The sequence below is a fragment of the Aptenodytes forsteri genome, unplaced genomic scaffold, assembly GCF_000699145.1.
Source record: "Aptenodytes forsteri isolate BGI_AS27 unplaced genomic scaffold, ASM69914v1 Scaffold174, whole genome shotgun sequence".
Classification (NCBI taxonomy): Eukaryota; Metazoa; Chordata; class Aves; order Sphenisciformes; family Spheniscidae; genus Aptenodytes; species Aptenodytes forsteri.
In genome coordinates, this window is record NW_008794603.1 from 467888 (window position 1) to 491479 (window position 23592).

General features: G+C 49.0%; 1 protein-coding gene across 1 annotated transcript in view; it reads right to left on the reverse strand.

Annotated features, from left to right (window-relative positions):
• RND3 (Rho family GTPase 3) overlaps positions 1 to 14623 on the reverse strand; it is a 135367-nt gene extending 120744 nt beyond the window's left edge. The window contains exon 1 of the mRNA XM_009273173.1: positions 14551 to 14623. Coding sequence (XP_009271448.1) covers positions 14551 to 14623 — 73 coding nt within the window. The remainder of the gene's footprint in view (positions 1 to 14550) is intronic.
• Positions 14624 to 23592: the final 8969 nt, after the last annotated feature.

Genomic DNA, 23592 nt, shown 5'->3' on the forward strand with positions numbered 1-23592 from the left:
GAAAGATCAGGATGACAAGCTGGCAATGCAGAGAGATTCTGGGTTTAATTATCCTCGTGTGATAGTAGGTGTCACACCAGCCAGGCAGCCAGTGCAGGGCAGGTGCCGGCCCCGCAGCCAGCCGTGAATTTGCACCTCGGGAGCCCCGGGCAGCACCAGCAAAGCAGCACCCATCTCCCGCCAGCGTGTCCTCAGCTCAGGTTGTTTACAAGGACCGACAGCGACGTGCCGGCATGTTTCTGCCATCACCGCTGTTTCGTCACCCGGATAAATACCCCAAAGGCGCATCCTTTGCCCTCGGTCTTTTGTCTGTCACGGAAATGCCCGGGATGACTTTCCTGACTTACTGGTCACCGATGCTGTGCCAGATGCTGTCACTCCACTGTGGGTTTAGAGCTGTTTTCTCCACCGTGACCTCAAACCATTTCTGCCCAGTTAGAGAGAGAATTTTAACATGAGTTGACTGGTTCACTTCAGTGAATCGCATCCCTCAAACGTTTAACACCGAGCTTGTTCACATCAGATGGGCACCGCTCACACTTCTGTTCACCACCACGCAGAAACGAATCAGGTTAATATTTAAAATTTATCCATCACAATATCATTTTTTTCTACTTAGCAATATGATGAAGGCATTTGAGACAACCGTTTCCTCTACACTCCCTTTAATTTTTTTATATTGGTTTCAGCATTAAAAAAAATGGAACCAGTAAATCAGACAATTAATCATTTCAGTCTAGGAAAGGTCCAGTAAATCACCCAAGTTTTATATCTCTATTTTTTTGAACTTATGCCCAAGAGCCTAGAGATTGAGTCCATGTGCTATTAATTTGAAAATAGGCAGTTCACATACTTGTGTAATGACCTCAGCAGCAATCTCAGCCATGCAGACCCAGGTGTGCCGTGTAAAGAGCTGAAGACATGACTGCGCCGCTCAGACACACGAGGAGATGATGTGTCAAAACAAATGTCAAGATTTGGGATTCATTTCGCCTGGCCCCAGCAATGCCCGGGTTTGATTTATCAGCAGCTCGCTGCAGTGCACGCTCGCGTGATTTGCAGGAGACTAAAGCAAGGGCAGCGTTTCCACATGCTTATTTTATATTTCTACTAATTAAAGTGAGAAAACACCTTGTCACCCATCCATAGCATCGGCATTACTGGTATCTCTGGTTTTCTGTGTACAGCGCGCATGGGAGCTGGTACCCTGCCGGGTGCTGACCACCCGCCTTAGGGTGACGTTCTAGGGGCAGGAGCCGGTGTGGCACAGGTGACGTTAAAGCAGGACAAGCCAAAGCCATGTCTGCCATCAGCAGCGTAACCATTGACTCCAGCTGAGCCCCATTTTGCCCTTTTCTCCCCTCCTGCTTAACGATCCACACAGAGAAAATCTAATGAGAGAGGGGATGGAGACGAGCGCTTGCCAGGGAACCGGCTCCAGCCTCTTCCCCACGCTGACCTCTTAAGGCCTTGGAATAATAAAGCGCTCATTTCCAGCGCTTACCGCTCCTTGCCCCGGTGCACCATCGATCACAGCCTGCTGCCAGCGCTGCTCGGACCGGGAGAGCATGGAAACCTGCATCCTCGGGCTGGACCGTCGGCTGGCAGGAGCCAGAAGATGCTCATTTGAGCCCACGTGGCCTCTTCACCTTTCCGAGCTGTAGCTGGCTGCCGGGAACAGCTGCAGGCCCCGGGGGTGCCAGGCCACCATGTAAAATCCACGTGACTTTGGCTTCGCCTGAAATGCCCAAATAGCATTTGAAGGACTAAAAACGATTAATGGGTAGGGCTTTGCCCTCCTCCCAGCCGCCTTGTTTGTGCATTCCATTTCTCCAACGCAGCTAACTGTGCTTCTGTATTTGGGCTTCTGTATTTAAAAAGCTTCTCCTGTATTAAAACATCCTTTTCACTCTATTTTATCCTTGGATAAAAAAATAAGGTGCATCGTTAAGGAAGGGTTTTGGCTCCCGTGTTTTAAACATAACCTCTGCTCCCCTCCTCGGGAGGGCGGCGGGGTTTGGGCAAGTCCTGGGGGATGCGCTGGGGCTTCGCTGCTCGCTGGCCGGTCTGCGGCACAGCGGTGCGAACCTCCAGCCGCCGTCAGACCAGCCGCAGCCTTGGGAGATGTCAGGCAGACTCCTGCCTGATAATCGCGTCTGGCAGCAGAGCTAAAATTGGAGATGCCGGCAGCACTTCGCAGCTGGGACACCGGTGCCATCTGCGGCACGGCTGGGTGGTCAGGGATGTCTCTACCGAAATCAGCACCACTGCTGCACCGTGGTGCCCGGCAAGGATTAAACCTCCTGGTGGCACAAAGGACCTCAAAGCAAAATATAGTGAGTCTGAAGACCTCATTAGCCGTAGGCAGACAGATGCCAGGACCTCGAATGAGGTAGTCCATGGAAAGGAGACTTGTCCAAATGTTTGGAGGGTGTCCATCCCCATCACCCCGGTCAGCCTCCATCCCCAGCACCCCCCCGCCACCAGCTGCTCTGACAGCCAGGAGCGTGGTCTCCAGCCAAGAGGGATGGAGCTGAATCCTGGGTTCCTGCCGGACTGAAGCAGGGAAAACCTGCAGCGCTGGCGGGTACTGGCAGGGCAAAGCGGCAGCACTGCGGGCAGATGCACACCCAGCACCCTTTGCAGGGTTTTTTGGAGCCCCTTTTCAAAGCCCCCCCAGCCCACAGGCTCAGGGACCAGCTGGCGCAACAGGCGTGGATCTAGGAAGATCATTAAATTTTATTCTCTGCTATAGATTTTCATTGTTTCCTCAGCACAAATTCCATGCAAAACAAGTGGGATATACAGAACTGAGGATAAAAGATATAAATTCTCTGGGTTTATTCTGAAAATACTATTTTTCATATTATTCCACAGTGTCCTTGTGCAATCACAAAGAGGTGTTCAAAGGTACGTCTTGGGAGATTTTCTAAAGAGGAAAGAACAAATTATTTATCACATATATGCACGTTGCACATTGCCATGCCAGCTGGGTCAGGTTTGGGTCAGCAGACAAAGGCTCCCGTCTTTTGACCCACAGACAAGACGGCACCATCACAAGGCATAAACCCAATTTGCTCTTGCATGGCTACAAAACAAGGACTTTCAGCCCTTTTCTGCCCCTGACCTGAGCATCTTCAGTACGGGATGAATGATAAATTGAGGCTGAAACTCAGGAGGAATAGCTCTGGCAAATAGCCCACACATTCAGCGGAGAGACCCTCGCTGCTGAATAGCACCAAAGCAAACCAACAAAAAAAAAATAAGGCACCTGGGCCTGCAGCTGCATGCGGCGGCTTCATTTCGGCAGCGTGAAGTAGGTTACCCAGGGATTACACCCAATTATGCGGCAGGGACGGGAATGAATTGGGTTTGGAAAGGAATGCCTTAAAAACGAAGCAACAGTCACAGCTTTCCAGATCAGGTAATTGAAACCAATGTGCTGGAAAGCGGTGCGGTGCGGGTCGATGGACGTGTCTCGGGGGGGCAGAGGGCACCGGCAGGCAGGGCTGCCCGCAGCAAGGCGGCTGGTCACGCCAGCCGTAATTCTCTTGTGGCTTAAAAATGCCTTTTGCTAGCTGAATTTTAAGCTGCATTCAGGGGTGGAGAGGGAAATGGTTTGCTTTGCAGCCACAGGCGGGCGAGCACTGCTCCCAAAGCCTGGCAGTGAGCAGGAGCAATTAAGTCAGGCAGCCCCCGGGAAACCGCGTGATGAGCAAAACATTGAGAAATACATTCTTCCCACCCCAGCCCAAGGCTGAGGCACTGGTTTATAACCAAGGCAGCAACCAGCAAAGCAAGGCATTGGGTGTTTTCCTGATTCCCCATGCAATGGTGCCCTGCTCGCCAGATGAAGGTTTCTCCCCTAAGGACGTGGGCTGACACCAGCATCCCAGATCTGGGTGCTGTGCACCCCCTTTTCTGGCTGAGGCAACAGGGTGGGGCCCAGCACCCTGGGGCAGTCCCAGGGGTGCCCCAGCCCTCGCGGAGGAGTCTGCACTGCATCTCCCCGGGGGACACTGAGGCTCCAGCAGCAGGAGGAGAAACAGCAACGTGAAAACCTGCACGGAAAGAGCCCGGCAATTATAGGACATGGCAAAGACCTGCACCGCACTGTGCTTTCCCCTTCGTCTGCTCGATGTCATCTTTGACAGCACGCTCTTGATCATCCGCTCATGCCGAGTTTCCCAGACACGGCTCAGGAATGTGAAACGGCATGTAAAATCCAGTCTGTGTTTTGAACTGTCTTGCAAAGCTCCAGGGATGTAATATAGGAAAAGGTGCATCCAAAGCTGTAAAAAGGGAACAGGCCTTTGTGCTGGGGAGCTAACAGTTATTACGAGTATGAGCTGGGGTTGAAAAAGCCAAGATGACAGTAATTCTGCTCTGCCTATACACTCCTGTCCATGGCAGAGGTAATTGTCATTAAAAAAACCTGACATTTACTTGCCAGGCTTTTGCAGCAGGAGGAGCTGGAGGGCAATTTGTTAGGAGGGGCTGAGCATTGTGTCTGGCGTGTCTAGGGCTGGCATGGCGCGCAGGATCCGGCCATGGTCAGGGTGGGCACCTGCTACGTCCAGAGCTGCCGGTTGAATATTGCTGTAATACATGGCCAAGGCAGGATTTGGAGGCTTATTTAGACACAGCTTTAACGTGCTGTGCTGTAGCAGTGAGAGCCCGATGCTTTCCCCAGGGAGCTGAAGGCTTCGGCACGGGGACAGCTCTGCCACCCCACTTACGCCCTGACCTAGGTCTGGGCAATGCACAGGGTCCGGGATGGCTTCCCAAAGCCGGGCTTGTTTTACCCGCAGAGCCTGCGGAGTCCCAGCCAGGCTCCGGGAGATAGCATTTGTGCACCAGCACTGCAGGAGCTGCTCCCTCTCTGAAAAGTTAAATACGCTCAGAGCAGCTCAGAACACAGAGCAGATCAGTTTGGAGATGGAAATTATTTATTTACTTAGCAGCCATCAATGGGAAGCACAAAGGGGCCAGGCCAGTGCACGTAGGAAACCTCCCCTCGAAGCATTTACCTGCTCAACACGGAGCCTGTGCTCTGTGGGGATTGTTGCCACTATTACCACGCTTATGTTATTAATGTTTTTTTTCTCTTAAAACCCTAAGAAAGTGCCAGGTCCTGGTCGGCAGGGTAGTTCTGTTTTCTGCAGCCAGCCATCACCACCATCGCCTGCAAACGGACCGGGGACCTTCCCACGCACTTGCCTGACCCCGCTCGGGGCTCACTTGGTGGCTGCTCCATCCCTGAGAAGTTTCTTCTTCTCCAGGTTCAAAGCCAGGTCTCCGGGACGTGTCTGCTCCTGAAAGAAAGAGTTTATAGGGCTTGACAGAGTTGGCTTTTCTCCCTGCAAAGGAAGGAAGTTACTTTAAGCTTAAAAAAGCAGAGCCATCTGGCAGTGCACAGCTGTGGAAATATTATACGTCTAATTATTTAGAGAGGTACCTGCGCAGGGACGAGTTCAGTTCTTCAGCGGTCCGTAACTACGTTGGGAAAAAAGCTCGTCTGATATAAAAACAACTCTGCAGTTCTTCACAAAGATATGCACGTCGGGGGCTCAGGGTGGGGGAGGCGGCATCGTTTTCTTTGGTATTTGCAACCTCAAAGCCGCAACAAGTTTGTTTTCTGCCGGTGGTCTGCGTATGGGGCATGGGCTTATAATAAGACCTCTGGCATCTGAAAGCCATTAAAATGTACAGGCACAACAGCCCCAGCCATTAGCAGAGACAAAACAAAGCTAAGCACAGCCACAGATAATTAACCAACTCTTGTTTCTCCTTAAATCAATAGCAAGAATATTACAGGAACAAACAGCCCGGCGTGTCCCCCGGGGACGTGGCTTTGCCAGCCGGCCGCTCCCAAGACCTGATTTCCAATGGAAATTACACTGCCAGGTCCTGGGCTTTAAGATTACATTTCCCTTATTGGCTTCTTGGAGCTATTTTAATCCGTGGGCAAGACCTCAAATGGAGCTGGTTGTGGTTTGGAACTGCTGGCTCCGAAATTTCGGGATGGGGAGGGATGGCCGAGCGCTGTGGGGTCCGGTTGGGGATTCCCCGTGCTGAGGGCAAGCGCCGTGCACAGGAGTGAGAGCAGAAACCTCCTTCAAGTCTTTGATGGAGAGAAGGTAGGCAATTTCTGCAGAAAGCCTGCTGGAGCATAAAAGTGTTTTTTTCTTTGGAGAAAACATTGGTGAGGGAGAATTTTCTATTAGCGCTGAATATCGCGTCCAAAAAAGTTAGCGTAAACAATAACTTCGACCCAGCGTAGCTGGGCACGTTGCAGGAAGAGGTGCTGGCGTTCCTCCCGTCTGATAACTGAGCTGCCCCGCTCCCCACGCCTTACAGCTGCAAAACTCCTCCTGGATCCTGGTTTGGGATGCCAGCCCCTGCCTGCAGCGGAGGGCTGTACCCCCCGTGCCCCCATCCCCTCGTCGGCACCATCCGTCCCTGGAGCTCGCTGGCACAGGGCATCACACGAAGGTTCGAAGGAGGTTAAACGAAGTCGAGGAGGGCAGACGAAGCGGTACCCCACGGCTGAACCAGAGCCCCCACACCGCTGCGGCGCTGCTCTGCCCTGGGGAAACCTGTTCCACGAGGCCAGATTTCTCCGTTACCCAGGGACAGGAAACTAGACAGGAGGAGAGACCTCAGGGAGGGGCCATAAATTTGGTAAAAGCTTGATAAATGCTCCCACTACCTTAATTATCCCAGGAGCAGTGATTTAGTGCCTACGAGGGAAGTGTCTGTTTCTGGGTTTTGGCAATAAGTGCTTGTGCATCCCAAATTACCCATCATAAATTAATAAAGGAGATGGAAGTTAAATGATAATCATCCCTGATATGTATCTTTTCTTCCTGATAAGAAAACAATATTAGTAGGAATATATATGTTTGGTTTTTTTTACAGTATATATATGCAGTAAGAAACCTTCAAAGGGTTCCCCTACCAGTACCACCTAAACTGCATTTTCTTGCAATGCCTGAGATTTCAGCATGGGGTTAGCGTGGGCCTGAGGACCAGGCTGAGAGTTTGGGGGTCTGGCAGCCCCAGGGAGGAAAGAGGTGTTATTGCAATACCCGTCTATGCTCCCCCTCTCCGGAGCCCAGCCGAGAGGGCAGGGACGGTGGCACCGGTGGCACGCACAGCGCAGGGGCTGTTTGCTGCAGCCCTGGGGAGAGTTTTATTGGTAACCCTCTGTTTCAGACCAGCATTTGCAAATTATGGGAGTGCAGAGGTGATGAATTCATCAGCTGAACCCATGTAGGAAGAAATGTTCCCGTGTTTTATAGGAAAATGTCTTAGAAACGAGAACAGTTGCTTTTACCCCTTTTCCTTTCTCATTTTGTATGAAGAAGTCTTACAGACTTACAGCCAAGCATATTTTCTAAGAATAAATGTTATCTCTTGCTTTTTAAATTAGAAATTAAAGTCTTGTCAGCCCTGGGAGACTGGGAAGGAAAGTTATATTATAATACCACAGAACACGGAAAAAAGAGAAAAGAAGGGGGTTTAGTCAGATGGTTTAAAAATGCCGTTTTAAGTAACGACGATCTCTTACGAACACTGGGCGAATATGACGTCTCGTAAAAATTCAGCATCATAGTTTCTTAGGCTAATGCATTACAGCCAGCAGCATGGATGTGTTAGATCCCAACCAGTCTTTCGGCAAAATGAGGAAAAACCAGAAAAGACACTTCTGTTTCCTTTCACCACCCAAGTTTATTTTATTCTGTGACACCAGGACACAGAAGAGAGCTCAGACACAAAATAGCCCTTTTATTATTAATTGTGACCCAGGCCTGCTGCTTGACATAGTTTTCTCTTGATTTCTGTGGACCACGACCCGCAGCCTTTGCTCTTTTAATACGCTCAGGCCCCAGAAACGTTCTGCAGTCCCTAATTTCATGCCTGCGCTATCACCTCTCCTTCAGCGTCGCCTTGCTGCGAAGGTATGCGTGCAGCAGATGGAGGTTTCTGCTCCAACGCTGCGTCCTACCTGTCACCAGTCCAACAGTTTAAAGGCATTAAATTACTCCATCTGCTCTTGCAGCTTGCACCGAGCCTGTGCTTTATAAACTAACGGGGATTAATTTTTTTAATAAATGAATGAAAAGTTGCTTTGTAAATTCGAGGCCAGAGCTGACTCATAATCTCTGCTGACAAATTTCTGTCAATATTTACTGACATAACCAGAGATCTGTAATGTTTAAAGTATCAGTTTTTATGAGAAAGCTGCTTTCAGGAAGCGTCTGGAAAAGTGTAACGCACTTTCTCACGTTCTCTCATTCATTTCTGCTTTATCCCTATAATGTAAACGTGGAACATATATGCTAGTAAAAGGGAGAAGTAAGAGGTGCTTGAGTTTCAGCTATGAAAAATCTTGCTATGTCTGTAAACACAGAAGTAGGGCAATTTGTAAGGGGGCGATTCCGGTGAACCTTTTCTGCTGCAAAATGCATCTTTTCTTAACGGTGTAAAACAGGAACCCTTTTTTTTTTTGCAGGTCTCATTGGCACCGCACCTTTCCGCTTCGTAACCCACATTTCCCTTGGCAAGCCCATAAAAAAACATCATTTTCAGTGAGGTTCCCACCTGCCCTCCGCGGTTCGCGAGCAGAAGTGAGGTATGGGATGCAAATGTGCAAGATTTCCCTGGATTTATTGCTGTCAAATACACCAGAATTTAGCATACATTAACAGCATGGGCTTTAAATCAAAGGAGCATTTCTTAATACATTATTTATAATGAATCAATTATTAATAGAGATAGCTTTTTTCTCCCCTAATAAATTATTATAAACTCTGCTATAACACGCTGTACCAATATGTACTATATAAATAATGTTACATGTTTCAGTTTATGAGGACTTCTAAGCAGCTCACTAAGACGTCAGCTATCACAGATTTTGAAGCGTGGCATTCACTTCAAGCTCAAGCAACCAAACCTCCTTACTGCAGGTACTTTATCTGGCAACAGACAGATACTTCAATAAATCACTTGATAAATATCTGTATCATTTACAGTGGAATGTGAATAAATGCATTTTTTCTATTACTGGAAATATGAAACCTTTTTTCTTTACACTTTTTCCACTTTCTCTTCTTCAATGCCAAATTTTCTCCTTCTCATTTCTTTGCAATTCTGGGTATATCTTATGTTTTAACTTTTCTCTCTATTTTTAGATCCAGCACAGCGGACCTGACTTTCCTCTTGTTTGCCCTAATGCAACCTTGTGGCTGCTCCTCGCTGAGCGACGGTGGCTTCCCTGTGGCTCTGGTTTTGGGGTCCTCCCCAAAGACCTGCAGTAACTGGGGGTCTCCTTGTGAGGAGCAGAACCATCTCCAGAGCAGGAGGATAAATCTCCGATGCAGGAGGATAAATATATGCCTGAGCTGCCATGGAGAGACACGAGGTCTGGGGGCTCCTCTCCCCTTGCTCCTTCTCCCTTTGCTTCCCACTGAAGTCATATTCCTTTTCCAAGGTGTTTCCACTTTGTTTAAAAGGAGGCAGGCATGCTTGTTTTACCGGTAATGATGTGTTGCATGGGTCCTGCAAAATCATGCCCGCTCCCCAAAATTTCCTTAAGAAACTCGTTGGGATGAGAAAGTCCCCACGCAGTGACAGTGCTGGCCGGCGCACGCTCACGCCGTCTCCGTCGGACCTCTTGGCAAAGCAGACTTTCAGCTTCAGCCTTTCAGCCACCCCCGATTTTCCTCCTTGCCCCCATGCCCAGCGCACCCGGCTCTCTGCCAGCCAGGCTGGCCCGTGAATTAGCTCCAGGCTTCACCTTTTCTTTCTTTTTTTTCATTCAGGACCTTGAGTCCCTGGAGAACATCCTCTTTCCTGCTGAGTTCTTGGGATAACCAAATCATAATCACAGACAAACGCCCACAAAACACGCCACGATTCCCTGGTGGGGGCTGCCACCATCTCTAGTTCAGCACCCGAGGGCAGAGTTTGCTTTTTTTTCCTGCCATCTACTACTTTACGTTGCTTAACTCTAAAGCCTTTTTCCTGGGATGGAGATTTTAGGACCGATGACAGATGAAAATATGCTATCCCGTACTGCATTATTTTCCCCTTATGTTCCCCTTGGCCAGCAGATGTTGTAAAACATATGTCTTTATTTGAGGGAGAGGCTCTTCTTGCAAAATCTAGCACTAGCAGCTGCCTTTCCCAAAACCTTCAGTGCCGGTTAGCACCAGGATATAAGAACAAGGTGCCTAATACCCGGCACCTAAAATCCGAGGTGGCTACACCTGAATACATCGGTCTTAAACCTGCCGTGCTTCTGCAAAAGGAGTGAGGGTGGTTGCATCCCTCCCGCAGCCGCCCAAGCAGCCCTGTGACACCCCAAGCGCCGGGGGAAAGTCCGCGTGGAAACCTGCCCGAGCAGATCTGCAGGACGTAAAATTTACCCTCTCAAACGTTCTCATTAATTTTCCTGCATAAACATAAAGGCCCAATCTCTATTTGGCCTAAATCCACATAGCCCCAGCGTGCTACGGAGCTGTACCAAAGGCTCCAAAACCCCCCATGTTTCTCTGTGTCACTGGGGATTACTGCTGGGATACAAGAACCGCGATCAAAATTCAGCTTGTATCATCATATCAAAGCAAATTTGAGAGACTTCATTTTCATTTTAATGCCTCTCTTTCCTTACTTTTAGTCACTTTTGGTTTTAATAGCGCCATTTGCATTTTAAATGACAAGCGGGTTCCCTGCTTTCAGCCTTCCTCCCGCATGAACCCGAGTAACTCGATGTGCCGTTGCGACCCGTGGTGTGCATTATATACCGATATCCCTATAGCTCCTCGAGAGACCTGCGATTACAGGGTCTCTATGACAACAATGCACGAGCCTGGGGCTGGCTGACGTTGTATTTCCTCCGTGCACAACGCAGCATATCACATCAGAGAGGAATATTTCCCCTCGACTAATTTATAAATCGATCTCTCCCCGGTGCGAACGCGCGTGACCTGCAACTTGTGACTTCCACCAGCGCGGCAGGCGACTCAAAGCAAAGCCTCATCTTTTCCCAGTAGTAACAACCCCGTGACTGGAGAGCTGCAGAAGGCTGTGCACGATGCAGGAGCTGACTGCAGCTGCGGGGGCGACAGCGATAGTTTTGGCAGGCAGAGGTGGCACGGCTGTCCCCGGCGCGTGCCAGCAGTGCCTTCCGGCTGGACACACGCCATGGTGCCTAACCAGCCCGCTGACGGCCCTGCCCAGATCTATCCAGATGACAGGTGGTTTTGCTTCTCAGCCTTATCTTTAACCAAACTGAGTGCCTTTAGTAGAGCTCCAAGCCTTTCTTCCCTGGGCTCGTTTTCCTGTTAACACCCCTGGGACACTGCCGTTCCCCAGCACCCTGCACAGGCAATGGTTTGAAGACCTGACGCCATGCCAAGGGAGACCAGACCAGTGCTGCACCAAGAACAGCAGCCTGCTGGGCTTTTGACAAAGCTGCGTTCATCAATTTAATCCATATAGATTTTGCAATGTAGTCCTACGTTTCCTCGATGTACGTCCACCGTGACCTTCCGTGCCGGCTACTGCAGCCCCAACGCAGTTACACATCGGATTATTCCTCTTTCACACATGCTGCACTGGCTTTCAGCTTTCATCTTTTACATTTCTCTGTGTGGTTGTTTTGCCACAATATAGCATTCAGAGTCAAGGAAATGGGAAATTTCTCAGGATCTTCTGTGGATGACTCCGGGTTATTCCCATGGGGCAATAACCCCCCCCAAGCAGCAGCATCGGTCCCATGCCACGGCTCAGGGCTTCAACGCAGGGAGCCCCTGCTCGCCTCCAGCCCCCTGCGTGCGGTGGGCATCTCTCGCTGTGCGGTTAACGGGTCTCTGACCAGGACACACGCAGGGACATGTGCAAACCACGCGTTTGCCGGGGCTGCTGATTCCAGCCAGTTGTATAACAAAATCTACCAGGATGACACAAAAAACATCTTGCAGTGAGAAACTTTCTACTCCTTTGTTTTCAATGGGAATTACTCTGAACTGATTTTTCCATAGCCAGGACCCCCTGGATATGGTAGGTGGAAGGCAACGTCCACCGGCCGCGGTGGAAATCGTTAAATTGGAGTGGTTTCAGAGGAGAGCCACGGGGACGATGGAGGAGCTTGCCTGATAATGAAAGACGCCGGGAACTCAATTTGTTTTCCTTAACGAAAAGAAGGTTAAGAGAGGATTCGCTCGCAGCCTCTAATTACTTCTGGAATTTAAATGTGATAATAGAGGGCTCCCTGGTCAGGCAGATGAAAGTATGTGCAACCCGCTGCCTGCAAGATTCAAATTCAGGTTTGAATTAAAAGCACATTTTTAGTGGTGTAGGTTATTAACCACTGAAAAAGACCGAAAAATCTTTTGATTTGAAGGGGTATTTTTTTCTTTCTAAACCTAAAGCTTTAGTTCAAATAGAAAAGTCCCCAGGCATGTTTTACACAGGAGTTCAGACTAGATAGTCATTATGGCTTTTTCTAACCTTATAAAGTATTAATATGCCATCGCCCTTCTGCCCTCCTTTTATACTCTATTCATCAACCAATAATTTTTTTTCAGTAAACACAGAATTTCTTGAACGTGGTGTCACCTAGGAGGTTATTAGCGATAAGGAGTTGAGGACCGTGTCCGTACGACACCCTGGCTGAGTGTGGTAGGAACCGTCTGCGGCCGAGAGTGACTGTCCACTGCTGCTGCGTATTGCCCAGCCTGTCAGCAAATCCCCGCTGACACCGGAGTTATTTTTCCACCTGGATATTGAAAGGAGACGCTATCGTCAGCATGCCGGCTTGGTGGGACAGCGAGGGGTCGGCGGATGCGGGTGCTCCTCGCCCCGCCGCCGCCGGGCTCGGCTGGAGCCATGAGCAAGAGCCGGAGGAGCTGCCAGGAGGACTGACTGCTCATGAGGCTTGCAGGAAGGGAAAGGCTAGAGAAAATCACATTTATCGCCTTTTCAGCATTAAGCCTGAACTGCCCGCATCCAAAACAGTAAACCCACAGGGAACTGTGTCGTTTGCCACACTCTGCATTTATTTTTACAAAACTGCTGCATGCTATAGTGGTGCAAGTTTAGATTCGGTGCATGGGATTGACTCCTGACCCGTTCCAGTTTGATGCCAGAATTTCACGTTACAACCTCCAGAATCCCTGGGATTTATATCACCATTTCACACCACCGCCTGTGCGGTGCTGGAAGCAAACCCTGGCAGACGTGCATTTTCCTCGTCCTGCCCCTCTGCGGGTTGTTTGGCGTGGTCAAGGCGTGATTACAGCAGGCAGGGCAGGCTCTGACCGTGCCCCTGTGCACCCCCCAGCCGAGAGCTTGCTGGTCCCACCAGCCAGAAACTAATGACTTTTCTGCTCCCGTCCTCATGGGGAAAAAAACTGAACACGATGACCAGGGTTTCTGTGTTTGGGTTTTCCTAATATACACCCAAAATGTGACCCTGGCTACACAGGCAAACTCTGTCAGGGATTTTAACTTACTTGCTGCGGGTTTTTTTTGTCTTGTTTGCTTGTAGTTATTTTGTTGTAGCGCTCAAAAGTGATCAAACATGGATAACATGTTAGTATGATATTGGTTGCTGCAGTTTCTCAAGGCTGTTGCAGTAGACATGACACCATTGACACGTGCACCAGAAAGCATTACCAAAGCTTGCCCTTCAGAGCAGCAAAAAATATAAATAAAAAAATCCCATAATGCTGCAGGAGACTAGAGAGGTGAAATAAATTTCAGTTATGGATGTTGTACGTTTCCTGCCTCTGGTTGGGAAAAGCACACGGCCTCTGAAACGTGCCCCTTTGTGCTGCTTAATTCAGCAGTTGAAAACACATATCTCCTTCTTTCGAGCATGGTGCGTTGGAAAGACGTCACTTGCTTTTATCTGCTCCAGTGTGACCCATTACGCTGAAGCATCAGGCAACTGAAATCCGTAATAGAGAGCCAATTCCACCAAAAGTCACCCAGAAAACGCCACTGGAGCATCCGATCTGTGGGCGCATCACCTCCAGCGAGGCCAGAGCCTTGCTGGGAGGGCTGGGAGAGCCCAGCCAGCCTCCGAGCTGCAGGTCCCTCGTGGCCCCGAGTCACTGCTGCCCAGGCAGGACACCCCGCAGGTGGGTCAAACAGAGGTGCCGAGGATCTCCCACCTCTTTTGCAGGGCTGAATTAAAGCAAGCACACAATCCCCGCTGCTAGATTGATTTCAGATGGCTATTTCCAGTGTATTAAACTGCAGCTTTCTCATGATATCCAAACAATCAGCCGGCCCATCACCTAGGTGGTTTTCAACGCTGCGCCCTGCACTGTAAGCTGTATGGGTCTTCCCGACAGCTTACACTCACACGCTTTAGCAGATCGTGTTAGGCCCACAGGATGGATAATAAAACAACAGCACATTTGTGGAAGATACTTGGACATCCAGTGATATATAGATATACACACAGAGATATATAGGGGTATAGGTATATATATTCTGAAGCGTGGAGCGCGCTATCCGTTTTCAGCTGCTTACCAATGTACGTGATACTCCAGTTATTCACATGAGTGCCCGCTGAACACTTCATCTTCATAACATCAGATGGCATGTTAGTCCTCAGGTTACTAGATTTTACTCTAAAGAAAACTCCTTTTTCTGCCCATTTTAATTACTTTGTGTCCCAGTTCACCTAATTCTCTCTCCTTCTAGCACATGAAAAAAGAAGAAAATAGCTGAGATTTTCCTTATCTGTTTTATCCCTTCCTGATATCTAAAATACCATGCTTTATCAAACATTTGAAATAAAACTAGCCCCATCTAGTTCAAATGCATATCATAAATCAACTCCTTTAACAAGGTGACAGCAAAAATACCCCAAAGCATGTTTCTCACTTTGTCTTCCCCTTTCCCAAATGTCTCGGGACAGAGACATAACAGCAATCTCTGAAAATCAAGTTGACATCCTCTATGTTATTCATTGTTTTATGTATTTTTTACATGCACATTTTGTTTTGTCTCTTGTCCTTACCTCCTAGTTGTACTTATTCCCTTAAGGCCATCACAGGCAGTATAAGCAGAGAAATAATTTTCAGGTTGAATAAATTCTTTTAAAAGTACAACCCATGTGTGAGAAGCTAAACTCAGAGCAACTTTTGTATCTGAAAGTGTCTTCCTCCCGACCTTACCTAGCTTTACACTGGTAAGCGTTTGCATTAATGGCCTTGCCTTTGCCCACAGTGCTTGGTAAGGCTGTGCCACCACCACGCAAGGTGCTACCACGATGGAAGGTGCTATCGCCATGCAAGGTGCTACCACGATGCAAGGTGCCACCACCATGCAAGGTGCTACCACGATGGAAGGTGCTATCGCCATGCAAGGTGCTACCACGATGCAAGGTGCCACCACCATGCAAGGTGCTACCACGATGGAAGGTGCCACCACCACTCAAGGTGCTACCACAATGGAAGGTGCCACCACCACGCAAGGTGCTACCACGATGGAAGGTGCCACCACCACGCAAGGTGCTACCACGATGGAAGGTGCTATCGCCATGCAAGGTGCTACCACGATGCAAGGTGCCACCACCATGCAAGGTGCTACCACGATGGAAGGTGCTATCACCACGCAAGGTGCTACCACGATGGAAGGTGCCACCACCACTCAAGGTGCTACCACAATGGAAGGTGCCACCACCATGCAAGGTGCTACCACGATGGAAGGTGCCACCACCACTCAAGGTGCTACCACGATGCAAGGTGCTATCGCCACGCAAGGTGCTACCACGATGGAAGGTGCCACCACCACTCAAGGTGCTACCACAATGGAAGGTGCCACCACCACGCAAGGTGCTACCACGATGGAAGGTGCCACCACCACTCAAGGTGCTACCACGATGCAAGGTGCCACCACCATGCAAGGTGCTACCACGATGGAAGGTGCCACCACCACTCAAGGTGCTACCACAATGGAAGGTGCCACCACCACGCAAGGTGCTACCACGATGGAAGGTGCTATCGCCATGCAAGGTGCTACCACGATGCAAGGTGCCACCACCATGCAAGGTGCTACCACGATGGAAGGTGCCACCACCACTCAAGGTGCTACCACAATGGAAGGTGCCACCACCATGCAAGGTGCTACCACGATGGAAGGTGCCACCACCACTCAAGGTGCTACCACGATGCAAGGTGCTATCGCCACGCAAGGTGCTACCACGATGGAAGGTGCTATCGCCATGCAAGGTGCTACCACGATGGAAGGTGCTATCGCCATGCAAGGTGCTACCACGATGGAAGGTGCCACCACCATGATGGAAGGTGCTACCATGACACAAGGCGCTTGGTGAGCAGCTCCGGCAGTGGGTGGCACTACGCTGGGAGAGCAGCACCTGAGGACCACCCTGTCACTCGGAGGAACAGATCAACATCACTACTGGTCTCAGCACGAGCTCATGCTGCCTTCAGGCCTTTACCCGCCCCAGGTGCTTGCATCGGTTTCTGCGCAGGGACTGCAACGCGGGCAGGCAATAGGTTTGGCTCTAACAACCCTTCTCTCATGGACCTGCAGTCCTGGCTCTGAAGCGTGCCGTTTCTGAGCAGAACACTGTTCCCATATGGCTATTTTAAAAATACATACGTAGAACGTAAATCAACTGCAATTTCAAGAACTCTGGTTGTGTTTTATATTTTTCACACAACGCAGCAGGCTGGATGGAGTGGCAGAGATGCTCAGAGGCTGTATTCCCCACTGGTACATACCATTTACCAGAGGTTTAGTGATTTTCACCAGTGAAGGATGTGGCCGAGGAACTCTTCTGCCTTTGAAGGAATTACATAAAAATGGCACCTCTGTGCACAGACCCATTCTCCTCTCCAGTAAAACGCTGCTACTCCTTTTCGTACCTAGCAGCCATCAGAGGCAATACAGCTACACGAATCCAAAAAGCAGATCTGGTTCATCTTCCCACAGACAAGTGATGGGAAAGTTCATTTTTCTATTCTGCTGATGCACGAAATCATCACTCACGGCTCCATGGACCCGATGTTTTGGATCCAGGTTGTGCAGTATTTACATCAGTGGCATTTATCTGTATTAACAAAAGTAGTGGAAATAGCACTGTGGCTAGGACCAGCCTTACCCAAAGCTACCTACCAGCGAAGTTTCTCTAAGCCCCGCTTACCTGGGACGAGCCTGGGAGGATGAAGAAGGTTCAAAAGCTTATTAAACATCAGGATGGTCTAGCTAAAAATGTGCTGTGAAGAGCAATCCACCCTGACAAACAGATTGCTGCACTGTCTGCAGTTTCTGTTACCCGTAATTCGCATTTTTCCTTTCTAGAGTTCTACTTTATTGATTTATTTTCTACACGCTTCTTGTGCCTTTTATGTACATTTCATTACAATATTAATCAAAGAACTCAAAAGAAGTTCCTATGCAAATGAAGTTATGAATTTGCGATTTGGGAAAATTTTAAAACCTATTCATTCTATTTATATTGAAATATTTTAATGTATTTTAAATGCCTTGGCCCTGACAAAATGCATTTTCTTTCAAGCAAATAATATATTGAGCAAATATTATTCTCCCACATTTATTTCTTTGTCAAATAATTGATTTTTTTTTAAAAAACTTGTCCTACTTTATAGATAACATTACAGAAATTGCAGAGGGCAATTCGTTCAGTTAACAGGCGTTTTTCACGAAAGCCCCATCGTTGTTATAAGCCCCATTTCATTTCTCCGAAGCGTGTTTCTGCTGCCACTTCCTCTCTTCGATGCTCTTTTCAGAGGATTTACCATAAATCCATGTAACCACATTCTCTTTTACTGGAGCAGCGTTACCTACAACGAGGCCAAAACTCTGGTGGTGCTTGGTGCCCTGCGCCTGCACGAGAAAAATCCTTCCCTCGCCTCTCCCGGCACATTAATAGCCTCGGCCCAGTGGACGCGCAGGCAGGACAGGTTGCAGACATTTTGCTGGAGGCAGTGTAAGCACTACCCAAGGATCAGTGCTGCTGTGTACCGATGGGAACGCTTGGGAGCTCGGGAAAGTGTTCTGCATCGCTTCGAGAGGGCCACGCAGGTTAAGCACGAGGTACTGGCAGAGCAGCTATTAGCCTTCTTAGAAGTAATAGAGGAGGTTGGGGACCGGCTATTTTTAACCTAAGCAAAGACTGCAGGCATGTATAGGAACGCTGCTAAATCATGTTTAAAATGTCCTCTCTCTATACATGTGCGGGTGCATATATCTCACTGTTTCCAGCTAATTACCGCCCGCTCCAAAGAAAAATCTCTGTTATTATTCAAAAAAAGCAAAGCACAGCTACCCCCGTAACTTACTCCTGAACGGCCATACGCAGGGTCCGAGTTTGTCAAACACGGAAAAATAAATCTTTAAAAAGAACAAGAAAAATCTGTGTGTGGACAGCAGCTTAGCAGCACTAGGTCTGAGTCTAGGCTCAAGGACAAGACTAAACGGTGAAAGCTGTCTCTGCACGAACGCCGTGTCGGTTTGGGGAAGTGCTGCACACTGAGGAGTAAAGCGACCAGCGCATCCCCAGCCAAGCCCTGCAAATGAGCTGGTTTTCATCTCAGGAAAGGGACCTGCACTGAACAAGCCCCGTTCTCAGAAGATGTCACTTCAGCGATAGGAAAAATAACAAACGGGTTGTGAGGGAGCGGTGGGGAGGGAGCTGGGAATGATGGCAGGGACCGTCTGGTGGTCTTGGTGCACCCACAGGCAGGACCAGGAAAGGGTAAGGCAAAATTCATGGAGAGTAACTTGTCCAAGGGCTGGTCTAGGTACAACTCATGGCGAAACGCTCGCTGCTGGAAGCTGGGAGAGATTGCAAAGGAAAGGAGCATTTATTTTCTGCCCCAATCGACAGGAACCTGAGCGAGTCCCCTTGGCGTGTCCCAGTCCTGCTCCTCCGATTCTGCCTCTCTGTGCAGTTTCACAGCTGAGTTAGTTAAAAATACTCCTTTGTCTTGTACTTTCTAACTTCCTGTGCAGTTTCTCTTTAGACAAAAGTGGAGATCGCTGCCAAAATCAGATACTCAAGGAACTCTATTACTTATAAAATCAACTGTTACCACGTGACAGCTGCAAACATCTGGAATCCATCTCTCCCTGGTACGCTCTCGCTCCATGTGGGACTCGAGCATGCTCAAATATCAGCCTCGAGCAGAGTTTATGCAGCTTTCTCAAAACTGAAACGACTGCTGCAGAAAGTGTTTTTGCAGATAATTAAAATTTCAGGAAAAAAATGGAAAAAAATTAACATTGTCAAAACAAACAGGGAACAGAAAGATTTTTAAATGCTTTAATGATATTTCTTTTAACCTAAGGAAAGCATTCTCCTCCCTTTCCCTCAAAGTCAGATGTGAAGTGTTTCTCATCTGTGCATTTGAACCGAAACGCTGTTCCCCAGGCACAGCATGAGTTAACCCACGCTTAGAGCTGCTCCCCTGAGCCCGGCACAAGCTGAGCAGGAAACCCTCTCGGCAGGATATCTTGCGTCTTGGTGTCCCGGAGCGGGTGAGCTGGTGGGAGCACACCTGGGTTTCATCGAGGTGCACGGTGTCTCTCCACGAGCAGCGGGGACAGAGGTCCTCAGGGCAGGACAGGCACCGGCATGCGCCTGAGCTGGGGGACACGGGGCCTGTGCATCGTCCTCATAGCTACCCAAGTCTCAAACCTCAAAGGGACGCTGGTTCCTCCTGAATTGTGGGGTTTGGACCGATGGTGATCTTGGGCGGTGATAATACGGGGTGCTGAGCCAAACTGCAGAGGGCTGGTGTAGGTGGGACGGGAAAGACCTTTGCAGTGGTGCACAGGCTCTTCTGCAGCACTGTCCCCCTCAGGCAGCACCAATAATTTATGGGTGGATACACCGATATTCAGTATAGGTGACGCCCCTTTTCTGAGGGAAATACCAACATGTAATCCACACATCAGTGTCAGATTAATACATTATTTTCACTCAGCATTATGGAGAGTAGAACTTTCTCCCCTACCAGACACTCACAGAGCATCACCCGTAGAGTTTAGTCCTAAAAAATCCTTATATAATTTTATTGTGCAACACATTTAGATTGGATGTAAGGAAAAATGTCTTTACTGAAAGAGTGGTGAAACATTGGAAGAGGCTGCCCAGGACTCGATGATCTTAGAGGTCTTTTCCAACCTCAATGATTCTATGACATTGGGGTGGGACCCATCCAGGGGGATTGGGGGATTTCCTCTGCTTTGATGAAAAGGGTGTAAACAACACTTTTACCTGCTGGGGGACCCATCCAGGGGGATTAACAAGGATCCTCTGCTTTGATGAAAAGGGTGTAAACAACACTTTTACCTGCTGGGAGCAAACCTTCACGCCCCGCATTCAGATTACACTGATGGGCAGCACGTTCCCTGTCACTCCTGTTGCGCTGATCCCAGCTCCTAAAATATCTGTGTCTGGGATTAGTCCTCTGTGGTCAGAAAGAGCAGAATTACACAGTTATTGGTGTGCAAGCTCTCCCTCTGACTAGTGAAAATGTAATTCCTTTATATAGAGGATCAGCTCTATTAGATGCAACTACAATGCTTCTCTTTTCCCTGCGGTCACCAAGAGCATCCCCAGGGCACAGCTCTAAGCGCTCACCCCTCCGCAGAGCGGTCAAGAACCAAACAGGACTTTGGAGCAAGGTCTTCCCTTTCCCTAACTTTGGAGTTTTACTTTATGCTCAGGCACATCTCCTGCAGACCTCCCAGCTGACTAAGCACAGCTGAATCACTCTGTATGAAATATTCAGTGAGTCGGAGGAGGAAAGCACGGGAACAGCCAAGCAGCCTCCTGAGAGGCATGGGAAGAGAGAGGAGGAAGACACCTGCACTGCCGGCTGTATCCCAATTAATATTTAAACATTTTATACAGAGCTGGGACTTTCTTAGCAGAGTGCTTTGGAAAAACTCAGCAGTGTTTTAATTCGGAGCCTCCCAAGCTCCCCGAGCAGGTTTTACGTGCACAGAGGCTTGTGCCCAGCTCTGCTCCCCTCCCCTGTCACAGCAACGAGTTCCTCCTCTTCAAATTATTCTCATACTAATTAGACTATGGTAAATTAAGAGAAGGATCAATGTGCAGTCCCGGCCTGAGATGTTTGCAATCACTTAAGCTGGCAGGAGAAACAGCTCGGAAGGACAGACAGTTCCCAGGAGGCCACACGTACGAGGTTTGCAGGGGGTGGGCGTTGGGCACGTTTGCAAGCTCCATGCGGCACAAGAGCAATTTCAAAATTGTAACCATTAACTTCATAGAAATGGCAGGTTTTAGCCACATGCAAATTGCACTGAAAACCATATGGGAATTACGGGTTTCTTTTTTCCCAAGTCTTCCACCTGTAGATGACAAATGTGTACTGACATGATAGCTGCCTGCTCTGCTGGCAAAGCAAACTTTTCTGCATTCAAGCCCGTTAAGAGGGGCTACAACTTCAGGGCTTTGTTTCCTTCTTCCACATGCTCTGTGCTCCCCAAGCAATTCTTGCTCCTGGAGCTGCATGGCTTTGGAGACATCGCCCCATCCAAGAGGCACTGTGGCGCTTCCCTGGGACACTGCCAGCCAGGACAGGCCGCTGCTCTGACTTACCGCTTGCTATGGCATCTCCTCCTCATAAATTAAACCAGCAATGCTAAACCCCCCCCCCGAACCATTGGCACAATGTACAGCCACCCTGCACCTGCTGTCCTAGGAGGAGCTCAGGCTCTGGGTTGCACCTAAAATAAGACCCTGCACCACCTCATTTGCAGATCCCCAAGTCTTTAACCCCAAACACAGCAAAAACGGTGCCCATGCAAACAGCACTCCCAAATATTCGGAGAGAGAGTTCATATTCCTGTAGCGCAAAAGCACTAATATTTTTTTTGTACAGTGGTTTGTTTAATCTTTCTTCTTGTCATATCATGTAACTTGTCACCGGAGAGGAACCGCTTTTCTCATTGTATCATGTTCACAAGGAGCAACACCCTTGCGGCAAGCCACGCTCTCAGCAGTCGAAAGCTTCGCTTTCACTCTGCTTTATATCCCCAAAAGCCTTTTAATAGTTTGCACATTCCTTCCCATAAAGTTTAACCTTTCAGTAATTTATGGCTCGGCTGGAGCAAGGACAGTCAAAGAGCCGGAGCTGAACTCGTCACCGTGCAGAGCAGCAGATGGGAGCATGCACCGTCCTCCTTACCTGCACGGCACGTGTGCGCACGGCGGGTGCCACTGGCTGCGTGGACAACATCATTGCTTCTTCCTGAGAATATGAAATTAGGACCTAATCCCCATTCAACGGATATCATCCCAGAAGGAATTGGGAAGACCATGGTCAAGCCCTGGGTTGGACTTCCCAACGCCACCCGTGCTACAACCTCCTGCCATACGTGCTATGCAGCAGGGTGGGCGTTTTTCTGCCTTTCTGTCTCAGTTTCACACAAATCGCAGATTTTTGTGCCAAAATTGTGCTGTAGGGAGGTTGCCTGGTTGCTCAGCAACTGCATTTGTACTGAACAGAGCTTGGGATGGCGGGCAGCTGCCTGCAAACACCTGCCAGAAAGGGAACGAGGTCAAGATTTGGAGAAAGCTATTTAAATGGAATAGCAAGCACTGAGACCGAGACTAGGTAAACTCCAGTTTGTTTTAGTTAATAACAATCAGCAGTAAAGTGTTGCAGGAGGAGGAAAATACACTCAAGTTTGCCAGCAGCAAAGCTCTGGGTGGAAAAGTGTCGTTTTGGTTTCCCTGTTCTTCATTGCCCCAATTAGTTGTGAAAGGGAGGGGAATAAATAGCGTGGGACATACCCGGACTGCTGTGGCAGCACAAGTGGCTGTCACGCGAGTGCTTGGCCCGTGCCAGCCAGGGAAGCATGAAATGTGGCACGGTCCGTGCTTCCCCCCTGAGAGCTGCTGACACCGCGAGCAGATCTTCTGCTTCATCCTACACGTAAGAGTGGCATGTTCAAGAGAGAAAAACCGCTTTTGCAGATTCAGGAATTCAGTTTTATTTTCCATGTTAAATAAATAAAAAGGCCTTTGAGTGCAGGAAGATCCTGCCCGGAATTTGCCGCTGTTTTGCTTTCCCTTTGCAAGCCTTGCTGCTGGTGGCCCCTGTGATCCACATCTCCTGCTCACCAAGCTTACCCCTCCAGGTTACCGCTCTGGAAGCGGCAATTAGGCTGATCCTGGCATCACTTTACAGTTTACAGAATGTTCCCCTTAATTATTGTCGTGTTTAAACCCAGACGGCAACTAAGCCCCACGCAGCCGCTCGCTCACTCCCCCTGGTGGGATGGGGGAGAGAATCAGAAGGGTAAAGGTGAGAAAACTCGGGGGTTGAGATAAAGACAGTTTAACAGGGAAAGCAAAAGCCGCGCACGCAAGCAAAGCAAACCAAGGAATTCATTCACTGCTTCCCATGGGCAGGCAGGTGTTCAGCCATCTCCAGGAAAGCAGGGCTCCATCACGCGTAACGGTGACTTGGGGAGACAAACGCCATCGCTCCGAACATCCCCCCTTCCTCCTTCTTCCCCCAGCTTTATATGCTGAGCATGACG